Raw genomic sequence first — 11,895 nt, forward strand, 5'->3', positions numbered from 1 at the left:
ACCCAACTAAATATTAACTGACATGGTGGTAATTTTTGTATATCTTGTTTTTTTTCCTGTGTGTTTCACTTTTCTTCTTTATACTGTAACTGCTATTCTGATAACAAATCCTTCATAAAAGTTATTGCATTACATTCTTGATTAAATTATCTTTCCATTGATATATAATTTTATGGTACTACTGCAAAAAAAAGTGGTATTATTAGTTAGTTTTAGAAAATACACCTTTCCCAAATGTTTCCACAGTTTTGGCCACTACTGTATATGATATTAGAAAATATATTTCTTAGAGTTTGTATATTGTGCCATCAATTTATCTTCTGCAATGAAACCTATCCCCCCATCTTTTTTTTTTTAGACCTACTCTCACCATGGCACATAGGAATCTGACTGGAAGCTGTAATGTTAATTGTGGCTGCAAAATTCATGAATACAAACCTGTGTGTGGATCAGATGGGATCACATATTTTAACCCTTGTCTTGCTGGTTGCATTACCAGTGGAAATTATAGCACAGGAGTGAGTATGCCTTACAAGCAAAGTGATAACTTTTGTTGCTGTTAGAAAAGCAACGTATGTACCAAAGATAAATTCTATATGTACATCACAAAGCTGTTTTCTTAATAGTCTGGACAGCAACATTGTAGTAAAATGCTTGTTTTGCATATAAAAAAGTCTTAGGCATCAAACGTTATGAAGCATTCATATATGTGGGGTAACCAAAATAATCGTTATATAATAGTGATTTGCAGCTGTTAGATGTTTTTATTTATTTATTTATCTGTTTCCGACAGAGGCGTGTGTAAGAATTTTTAGGCAGCTATTCCTCTTGTTAGATTATCCTCTACTGTCTTTTGATATGGGACTTAGATCTCTGGATATAATTATGAGCACTGTATACATTCACCAATCTTATAGTTTCCTGGTAAGGCACATATAACATTAATTGACTTTATAAATAAATTATAATTTCATTGGCTGTGAGTACATGCCCAGATTACAAGAAGGTGATCACAAGGTTATTGGGGAGGTTGAATGCCACCACATGTTTACTGGACCCGTGCCCCTCCTGGCTGATACTGGCCACGCAGGAGGTGACACGAGGCTGGCTCCGGGGGATTACTAATGCTTCGTTGTTGGAGGGAGTCTTTCCTGCCGCCTTGAAAGAGGCAGTGGTGAGACCTCTCCTCAAAAAGCCCTCCCTGGACCCAGCTGTTTTAGGTAATTATTGTCCAGTCTCCAACCTTCGCTTTGTGGCGAAGGTTGTAGAGAGTGTGGTGGCACGTCAATTACCCCAATACCTGGATGAAACTGTCTATCTGGACCCATTCCAGTCCGGCTTTCGGCCCGGATACAGTACGGAGACGGCTTTGGTCGCGTTGGTGGATGATCTCTGGAGGGCCAGGGATAGGGGTTATTCCTCTGCCCTGGTCCTATTAGACCTCTCAACGGCTTTTGATACCATCGACCGTGGTATCCTGCTGCACCGGTTGGAGAGTTTGGGAGTGGGAGGCACCGTTTATCGGTGGTTCTCCTCCTATCTCTCTGACCGGTCGCAGACAGTGTTGACGGGGGGCAGAGATCGACCCCGAGGCGCCTCACTTATGGGGTGCCGCAGGGTCGATTCTCTCGCCTCTCCTGTTCAACATCTATATGAAGCCATTGGGTGAGATCATCAGTGGTTTGGGGGTGAGGTACCAACTGTATGCTGAACACACGCAGCTGTACTTTTCCACCCCAGGCCACCCCAACGAAGCTATCGATGTACTGTCCCGGTATCTGGAAGCCGTACGGGTCTGGATGGGGAGAAACAGGCTCAAGCTCAATCCCTCCAAGACGGAGTGGCTGTGGATGCCGGCACCCCGGTACAGTCAGCTGCAATTGCGGCTGGCTGTTGGGGGCGAGTCATTGGCCCCGATGGAAAAGGTGCGCAACTTGGGCGTTCTCCTGGATGGACGGTTGTCTTGAAGACCATTTGACGACCATATCCAGGAGAGCTTTTTATCAGGTTTCCCTGATCCGCCAGTTGCGCCCCTTCCTTGACCAGGATGCCTTATGCACGGTCACTCATGCTCTGGTTACCTCTCGCTTGGATTACTGCAATGGTCTCTATATGGGGCTCCCCTTGAAGATCACCCGGAGGCTCCAGTTGGTTCAGAATGCAGCCGCGTGGGTGATAGAGGGAGCGTCTCGTGGCTCCCATGTAACACCACTCCTGCGCAGGTTGCACTGGCTACCTGTGGTCTTCCGGGTGCACTTCAAGGTGTTGATTACTACCTTTAAAGCGCTCCATGGCTTAGGGCCGGGTTACTTATGGGACCGCCTACTGCCACCGATTGCCTCTCACCGACCCGTGCGCTCTCACAGAGAGGGACTCCTCAGGGTGCCGTCCGCCAGACAATGTCGGCTGGCGGCCCCCAGAAGTAGGGCCTTCTCTGTGGGGGCTCCCACCCTATGGAATGAACTTCCCCCAGGACTTCGCCAACTTCCGGACCTTCGAACCTTCCGCCGCGAGCTGAAGACATATTTGTTCATCCGCGCAGGTCTGGCATAGGGTTTTGATTTTATCTGGTTTTAATTTGAGTGGGTTTTATTCTTTTAATCGCATTTTTAACCTGGGCCAAATGGAATCAGTTTTTTAAATTGTATTTTATTCTATATTTATTTTGTTTGGTGTTTTTATCTGGCTGTAAACCGCCCTGAGTCCTTCGGGAAAGGGCGGTATAAAAATTTGATTAATAAATAAATAAATAAATAAATACTGAGTTCAGTTATGGGCCAAAGACGCTGTGGATATAGGGCCTGAACATCATAGTCATTCAATAGTCATCCCCTATTGATCAGTCCCTTGCAAATCCCACAAAAGTCCTTATATGCCCTGAACTCCCATGGATTATGTAATCAAAGTTTTTTCTTGTGTGAGACGGTTTCAGAAAGCATGTGCTAATGGAAATATCAGCATGTAAAACTCCCTCAAATTAGAAAGGCTTGCAGAATTCTAGGTTCTCCTTGCCTTCTCCTCAACTGCGATAAAGATAATTGTTTGTGGAGATTATTTTTGCATAGCTCAATGAAATGGCAACTTCAGTACTGCACTGGCAGAGCAGGCATGCTGTGGGCCCTGTCAGTCAAGGAATTTCAGCTGGTGGGGTCCAGTAGAAGGGCCGCCTCTGCCATGGCTTTTGTCCTTTGGAACATCTTACTTTATGAGGTGAGATAGCCTCCCTCCTTCTGACCTTCCATAAGGGCCTGAACACCTGGCTCTGCCAGATGGCTTGGGGCCCCTATTGGTGAGCATCACACTGGAAGTGGTTGATGAATTAAGAGATAATCCCACCTCTCTCTCTCTCTCTCTCTCTCTCTCTCTCTCTCTCTCACACACACACACACACACACACACACACGATCTTCCTGCTCCCTCTTGTTGTGACCTAGGCTTACTGAGTCATTACTATACACAATTAGTTTCAAAAAACCTATTTTATTGTAACTGCTGAGAATTACGTTCATTCCCAGCTGAGTCCCAATTAGTTGCAAAAAAAGTCCTTCGGAAGAAGTCCTTTGGGATAATCATCGACCTTTATCTTCTTTGACACCCTCCCAAAGGCCTTACTTGGCAAAGCCCACAAAGTTCAGAAACAAACAAGAGATGCCAACTGAAAACAGAGTTAGCAACATTGCTTTCCTGCAAAAGGCCCAAGTGCCTTTGTTTCTCTTTTAAGCCTTATGGGAGGGGCCAATCATCTCCTGGCCTTACTCCCAAGTCATCTCTTTTGCTTTAGCTGCTCTTGCCTTCTGGCAACTCTGTGCATGTGTGCACTAGGAACAGGCTCCTCCTGTTCCTCTGCCTCTCTGCTGTCCAACTCTGGGGGCTCTAGTGTCCGTGCATCACTCCCAGATGGCCCTGGCCCCACCTCTGCCTCTGATGCAGAGCCCTCGTCCAGGTCTTCCCCAGACTCCAGGACTGTCCCTTCTTCCTCCCCAGCATCCTCACTGTCCGACTCCACTGCCAGCTCCTCAGGCTGCTGGTGGACCACAGCACCTCTCTCCCATGTCTTAACTATAATTTTATTTTTTTTATTGTAACTCCATTTTTATCATTTTAGAAATATTTATCTTACAATTTGAATGCTTTTAATGTTGTACATCGCCCAGAGTCACTTCGAAATAAGATGGGTGGCAAATAAATGTAATAAATACTGGTAATATGATGGCTGCTATGATCAGCATTTTCAGCAGATTGTCTGCTAGAGTCAGAAGATTTTATAATTAAATTATTAAAACCCAACAATTTTTCCATTACAAGGAATGGAAATATTTCATCAAGTTTTCTGTAACTCTTTAATCTATAGTTTAATCTATAGTTATGGAGGATCCCTATCCTGTATGAAGTAAAAGGAGCACGAATCATCTTGGGAGTTGCCCAATCTGTAGAGATCTTTATGTTTGTGCCCTCTTCTTCCTTTAAATAATCATTTAAAGCCTGATTATTTGTCGAAGCATTTCACTGTGTGGGCTGAGACCCAAGGCCACATTGACAGATGGTGCCATCTCTAGACAGTGCCACCTCCCCACTAATGCAAAGATTTGTATTTTTACAATGATTCAGAAGGAGGGAAAGTGTTGGTGCCCCTAACCTTTGTGCCCTTGGTTTTACCTATTTGGCCTTAGCCTAAAGCCAATCCAGGACCGGTAGACATAGAATTTTGATACTGTCTTCTCCTTTCATGTATGCATTTTCCTTGTTTCTGTGTACTTCTTCAAGACTAGGTAATTAACAATTTATAAAATTTTGCATTTAATTCAGTATTTAGCTTGCTGTTTGCAAAACAACAACTTTAGACCAGGAAGGCCTTTCTTAAAGCTTCCTTTTAAAACACTCAATTTAGATATTTTGAAATACTGTTAAAAAAATTTCTCTATAGAATATTTTGCCTTCAGATGAAGAGCATTTCTTGTCTGCTGTAACTGTCCTGGCTGTATTGTGCTTTACTTAGAGTCATAAATAAGATGAAGCACATGTACCAGGTGCAAGCATTCTTGATAAAAAATACAGATAAGGAATCATGATTGTTTTACACTTTTTAAATCTTTTACAGATAAGAAATTATACAGATTGTGCCTGTGTCCAAAGCCGGCAAGTTATCACACCACCCACAGTCGGACAGCGTGGCCAGCTAAGAGTGGTGATCGTCAAAACATATCTCAATGAGAACGGCTATGCTGTCTCAGGAAAGTGTGATAGAACCTGCAACACACTCATCCCTTTCCTCATTTTTCTCTTCATAGTAACACTTATCACAGCATGTGCCCAACCATCAGCAATCATAGTTACTCTCAGGTGAGAAGTTGCCTGGATCATTTCTGTCTACTAGCATAGCATGCTTTATTATAATTGAGTTTCTTTGTCATCTTCCACAGAACATAATTCATCTTTACTTTTCTGATGATGAAATGTTACTTGTAGAGATAGATGGATTTACAAAGTTTGATTTCACTCATCTTTTCATTGATGGTGCATAATAATTAACATATGAATCAACATGTTTTAGCATTGTAGAAGTCAGAGAGGGTAATTGTGTCTGAGAGGATATTTGTTATTGGGTAAGTTGCAGGATGCTAAGGAGAATGGGAAGACATTTTACTTAGAAAATAAATCTACTTGTCAATCTAGATTTGATTGAATCTATTTGTCATCAGAAATGTAAGGAAAATTTCTCACGTTGCTTCCTGGATAAAGTTTTTGTTTCTCTGAACTTCTGATTTTGATTCTCCTGAACACCGGGCTTCTGCATGGTTGGTGACTAGCATTGAGTCACTCTCCTGGGATATGGCTAAGGAGAAGAGTTATATCAAATAATAGTTAAGTAGTCATTCCTACCATTTTCCCCGTTCAAGACTTTAAAATATATTGTATCTTTTCATAGGTCTGTGGAAAAGGGTGAGCGGCCTTTTGCCCTTGGCATGCAATTTGTTTTATTAAGAACTCTTGGTAAGTGCAGAGGCAGATCTAGTGCCTCATAGTTGGTTACATTGACTATATTGAAATATTATGTGAATTGGTAGAGGAATTGTCAAGGCAGCTGAAAATAGCACTTTAAAAAAAAGTTTCCCTGCCTATGATCTGACACTTTTGGTGGGGTCTTAATTAAAAGAGGCCCTCTTTTAATTGGTTCCTTCTTTTATTTTGATTCTCAGTTTTTTTAAATCCACGCACACAGCCTTGCCCTTCTACAGAGGCTGGGGTGGATATATCAGTTATCTACTCATGCTAATCTGATTTGAGGCTACATTACCATTCCCTCTTCCATATTTCTCTACCGTAATAAAGGGGAGAACTCCATAAATGTTTACTTTCATTTTAGGGTAACCATGAATTCTTATGTGTTCTTGTTAACGTTTTTCTTAATTTTAAACCTGATTCGTTTATAACAGATTGTATACACCAAATACTAAAATGGAATATATGGTTCTGTAAAAGAAACAGGGACAGGGTCAGGCACAAGGTTGTACTAGCTATGGTACTCACTATGAAATCAAGCACAGCTACTAAGTACTGAGGTTATTTAGTAGCTGTTGTTTGGAATAAACTACCAATAACCTGATGTAGGGTCTTATTCTGGATTTATGGAATATGACCAACCAGTTTACCTTGATATTCTCTGAAACTTGAATAATTTTATTAGTTGACTTAAAATATCTTATTAATATTTTAATACTTTAAAGTTATTTTAACATTTGAAATTCTAATATTTTAAGAGTGATATTATTGGATTGAGTTTTATATGGGATATGTCTAATGGTGTGGTGATAAATGTATTATCAGCTAGCTTTGCTGGTTCCAAATAGTTGATCAGCACACAAGCATCATGGCTCTGCTCTTAACAAGTTCACAGAATTCTTAAAAACTCAACAATTGTCTATCATGCACCAGTATGAGACATACCTAGCACTCTATTGACTATAATTCAAAATAAATAAAAATGTACTATTGGAAAGAGTTAAAATTTAAGTATTCTCTTCATCACTTCTAAATCAAGTCATTTATAAGCATCTTAACAAAAAATCTGTCTCATTTTGTTTGTTTGTATGTGATGTGATGTATGTCCTAGCCAAAACTGTTTAAAAATAGAAATATTATAGGTTTAGCTTTACTCTGTACTTTCTCAAAAAAAATTCCCAATAACTGTTTTGATTGACTTCACTTTTGATTGACTTCACTTTTCCTATTTATTACAGCATACATTCCTACCCCAATTTATTTTGGTGCCGTCATTGATACTACCTGCATGCTGTGGCAACAGGAATGTGGTGTTCAAGGCTCATGTTGGGAATATGATGTGACGTCATTTCGTTTTGTGTACTTTGGTCTGGCAGCCGGTCTCAAATTTGTTGGCTTCCTATTCATTTTCCTTGCTTGGTACACCATTAAGTATAAAGAAAAGAAGCAGCAAAGGCAGATGTGGGAAGATGCTCCTGTCAGCACTGTGAGCGAAGTGATGTGTAACAAAGTTGCTCAGCAAAACTATGCAAGGACTAGATCCTGTCCCACTTTTAGCTCTCAAGGTGACCATGGTAACGATGTCAATCTAACAACAACAATGCATTATACAGCACAAACGTATCCTGGACCCCTTACAATAGAAGCAATAACTACATCAGTTGAGAAGCCTTCACAAGAAGTCACTTCTGAAATAGAGGGGCCCTTGCAGTAACTTTAGATTATTATTTATTCATACATATTAAGTATGGGGCCTTTTGAAACGCCTGTGCCTTCTTTTTCCTAATAAGATCTGCCACTGATAATAAACCAGAACAGCTTAATGCATAGAGCCAGGGCATATCTGAGGGCTGGTTACTTCCAAACAGCTTAGATAGGCCTTTCTTCTTTTTAGGAACTGGAATGTTAAAGTAGGTTTGCAAGTCCTTTAGGTATGTCTATTCAAGTTGCATGTTCCAGGTAAATGCTAATAGATTCTCTACTGCGAAAATCAGTTCTGATAGAAATGTATGCCACTGGTGAAGTTAAAGCAACCGTGGTTCTTGAACTAGGGGAGAATCAGTAATTCTTTTTAATTCTATTTCAAAGCACAACTTAGCTATGCAACATGAACTGGATAATTTGTTTGGTTCTGTGTATTTTTAAATCAAAATTTTCAATCATCTGACTTGGAAAAGAGGCTATTTGAAGTAATAAAATATCCAATTAAGCATTTTATTTTAAGAGATGAAAACAATTTTAAGACAAATCAGTAACAGGATAAGTTATTGATAATTAGTTTTATTTTAATACGATAGTGTATTTTTCATTTTAATTGCGAATTTATAACTCATTAGTGATTTCAGTACTATTTTGTAATAACCTTAAAGCATAACAACCTTCATGACAAACCATAATTACTGGTTTGTATTTGCATATTTTTGCAAGAAGGAACAATCAGCTGCAGAACTATTGAGTTCATCAAATCCAAACTTAAGGTTACTTTTGTTTCTGTGCATACAGAAACTAACCTTGTTAGCGTGGCAAACTGAGATGACTCTAGTATCTAATCCTCTGCTGGTATGGTACAGTGGTTATTTGTTCTGACACATGGCTCAGATTGCTGTTTACATACCTCATCATGCCCTAAATATCAATCTGAGCATATGCTGGTACAGTCAAATGATTGCTTTGCCAAGTTGTCTGTTCTTAAGCTCCTACTGTTTCTTAATGGAGAATTACAGGTCTTAACAATCCAGTTCATATTAAAGGCTTATACAGACCTGCTTATATTTCAGCATTTGGCATCTACTACATTTATTTAGCTTTGTCAGCAATAGAAATTGTCTTGGGCATCCTGATCTGATCACACGTTTTCATTACTGGGAAAAAATGGGGGTGTGTTTATAGATGCCAATATCTGGAGCACCTGAGACTGAAACTCAACCTATAATGCTCAGTTTGTCCTGCCACTAGGGATTTTTAATGCAAAAGATCTACCGGCTAGAGTGGAACATTTGCAAGGTAAGCAGATGCTTATAGATTGCCCATCCTGCCATCTGTCCATTCAAAGTTATACATTTTAACTGTTTTTTCATATTGTTAGCACTCTTGTTCTTCTGGGGTGAGGAGGAGGAGTTACGAAGAGTCAAATGGCAAGAAGAATAAAGATTCCATAGTTATTGCTTTTTTCACTTGCCAGAATTATTTCATCTTTTTGTAAAAAAAAAAAATTCATTAAGGGAAAATGCCATTGAGGCTTACATATTGCTAAAATCAAAAGTACAAGTTAGCTTTCCATTTCATAGATATGCTAATACACTTTAAATGAGTGAGATTCATAGGTAATACTCAGGGTGTATTCCTAATGAGGTCACAAAAGCCTTTCTCAGATCTGTTTTGGAAGTGCTATGTCTTATGCAACTGCACTGTTCTATTTTTGAATCTAAAATATTTTGTTACATTCTGTTGTCTTATTCTGGGACTAAAGGGACTTATTCTGGGACTTAAGTTACACATTGAAGAGCAGTTCCCTAGGCAGGACCAATTTGATGTTCAGGGTAAATTCAAAAAGGGCTCCTGACGTGTGGCTTTCCAAAAGTTGAAATGAGAATATGGCGAGGTCCCAAGCCCTTCTGCATCCCTCAAATCTTTAGAGTGGTAATCCAATGAGAGGAAATGCTGATTAGTACGGAATTTAAAAATTGAAATATTTCATTCATTTCAGGCAATGAGTATGCAATCAAAGCTCAATTGCTAAGGCCCTCAGTTGCTCTCTTTTCAGACATACATCTTCCAAGTACTGTGCATGTCTATGTATTTTCATTTTGAGCAATGTCACTGCAGTAGCTTAAAAGAGCAATAGGAAGTTTAGCCATGCTCTGATTCCTAACTTAGGTATTACATTTTTTTAAGCTGTGGAAGAGAAAGTAGAGAGCATGCACCAATGTAATACTTCAATTTATAACTGAAGAATTTTGTTATCTCTTTGTTCCATCCTAGAATAAGTGTTAAAACTTTTCATAGTGTAAATAATGGACATGGATGTAGATTGCCATAAATACTAATACAAGTTTATTAATATAATACTAAGATTATTTATGCAAACCTACCATTGCCTCAAAAGTGTCATTATTCGTTCAGTATTGATTGCATACTTGAAATTTGGAAGCAGACAGTTTATCCAATTTGTTGGTTAGTTGTAGTCTACCAAGAGAAGGAAAAGAGAGAACTCAAAAGTGAGGAGGACAGAGAACTGCTTGGGCCTGAAGGGGACCACTGCTCATGTTCGCTTAAATAGAAGTACAATTCTCTGAATGTACCTTAGTGTAATGTAAGGTCTTAACTTACACTGACAGCTTTACTTCTATTATAGCAAATATGAGTATAGCTCCTTTTCAGACTTGGTTTCTGTATCTATGGAGATAGGAAACAGGTGGGCCTAGCTTTGAGCTCACCATGTATTCTGACAAACTTTTGAATGGAGCTTCTACATATACATATCAGTTCATTATGTCATTTAAGCATTGGTACTGTTCTGGTTTTTTTGCAATGTAATCATAAAATGGAGAGTGCTCTAGAGAGTGCAGTCGTCCCAAAGTCTTTTTTAAAGTATTATTAGTGTACCAGAAAATGTACATTGGTCCTCTAATGTAAATGAGTGACCCTATGGATTAGCTTTGAACTGATCCAACTGGTGCTAATGGGATAAAAGAATTCCCTCGAGGCTGAAAAATACTTCGAATAGCTGCTCATGTGCTTATCTTGCAGGACTATCAGCTTAATGGTAAGTTTGCAATACACTCTTGCTCCACAAATATTCATGAGGCGGCACAACTTTGAACTAGTTTAGATATTTTAACTGAAAGAATTGGCTCTCATTTGCTACTGGAAATCTTTAACTGTTGAATCTGGAAACAATTTTCTGGCAGAGCGTAGCGATAGCCAAAGACATGGTGATCCAGTGTCCTGCCAAAGTTGCTAATTGTTTTATTTTTAGCTATAGTGGCTTGGAAGTCTAGGAATCAAAATTTGGTGCAGCTGAGGAACAGCTTAGTAGGGAAGGTTTTGTTCTGCAGGTATTATGACCAGTGTTTCAGACTATGGTACCTGTTCAATGAACACAAAATGTACAATAGATAACCCTTGATTACTCCGAGATTATCGTCTCCCTGAGTCATTTGGTTAGTATTGAACTGTGGTGGCAAAGACAAAAGAATTGTGTCCTTTTGATTTTTGAACTTTAAAAATAAACTTTCAAAACAGAACTGTTAGCCAAAACCATGTGTAATTAAAAATACACTGTATGTTGAAGAATCTAAAAAAAAATACTGTTCCAAAAGAATCCAGGGTTGAACTTAATATTCTTAAATATGCAATTTTGAATCATTACTTTTTTATACTTCACATACTCCCCTATTAATATATAGACAAGACTGTGTATTTTTTTCCATTGATTTCAGGAAAATAGCAGTATGTTGCATATTGTATTTTGTTTTAACCTAATATACCTGAAAGAGGGAAAATATTATTAATCAAGGGGCAGACTAGTTAAAATGTTAGTTTTGATAAATGTTTTTAAGTGTGTCAGTCAGGGAGCTATAAACTGCATCTGTAAAAATAAAATGGGGATTTTTGGACTGTTCTTTTTTTTTTTTGTGAAGATTTGAACTAATATTTATCTCTTAAGACCAGTTTTCAAACTCTTAAGTACAAGCTTGTGTAAAACTTTATGGACAATATGTGTAAATATATGTTTGCAAATGAACCTTCAGTGCTTGGCATTTTGAAATAAAAATGACTTAACTTTGTGGTGTTTTATGTCATATCTTGTTGTACTATTCCAAACTGAAAGTGTTTTTTTGGGGAGCAGGATAGTAGAAGAAGCCATTCTGATCCAAAATAATTTTGCTGCAG

At 38.9% G+C, this 11,895-nt stretch overlaps 1 protein-coding gene across 1 annotated transcript in view; it reads left to right on the forward strand.

The window, feature by feature from the left end:
* SLCO5A1 (solute carrier organic anion transporter family member 5A1) overlaps positions 1-11,683 on the forward strand; it is a 43,031-nt gene extending 31,348 nt beyond the window's left edge. The window contains exons 7-10 of the mRNA XM_058177238.1: positions 359-518; positions 5,099-5,340; positions 5,927-5,991; positions 7,239-11,683. Coding sequence (XP_058033221.1) covers positions 359-518; positions 5,099-5,340; positions 5,927-5,991; positions 7,239-7,714 — 943 coding nt within the window. The 3' untranslated portion in view covers positions 7,715-11,683. The remainder of the gene's footprint in view (positions 1-358; positions 519-5,098; positions 5,341-5,926; positions 5,992-7,238) is intronic.
* The last annotated feature ends 212 nt before the right edge of the window (positions 11,684-11,895 follow it).

The sequence above is a fragment of the Ahaetulla prasina genome, chromosome 3 (assembly GCF_028640845.1).
Source record: "Ahaetulla prasina isolate Xishuangbanna chromosome 3, ASM2864084v1, whole genome shotgun sequence".
Lineage (NCBI taxonomy): Eukaryota > Metazoa > Chordata > Lepidosauria > Squamata > Colubridae > Ahaetulla > Ahaetulla prasina.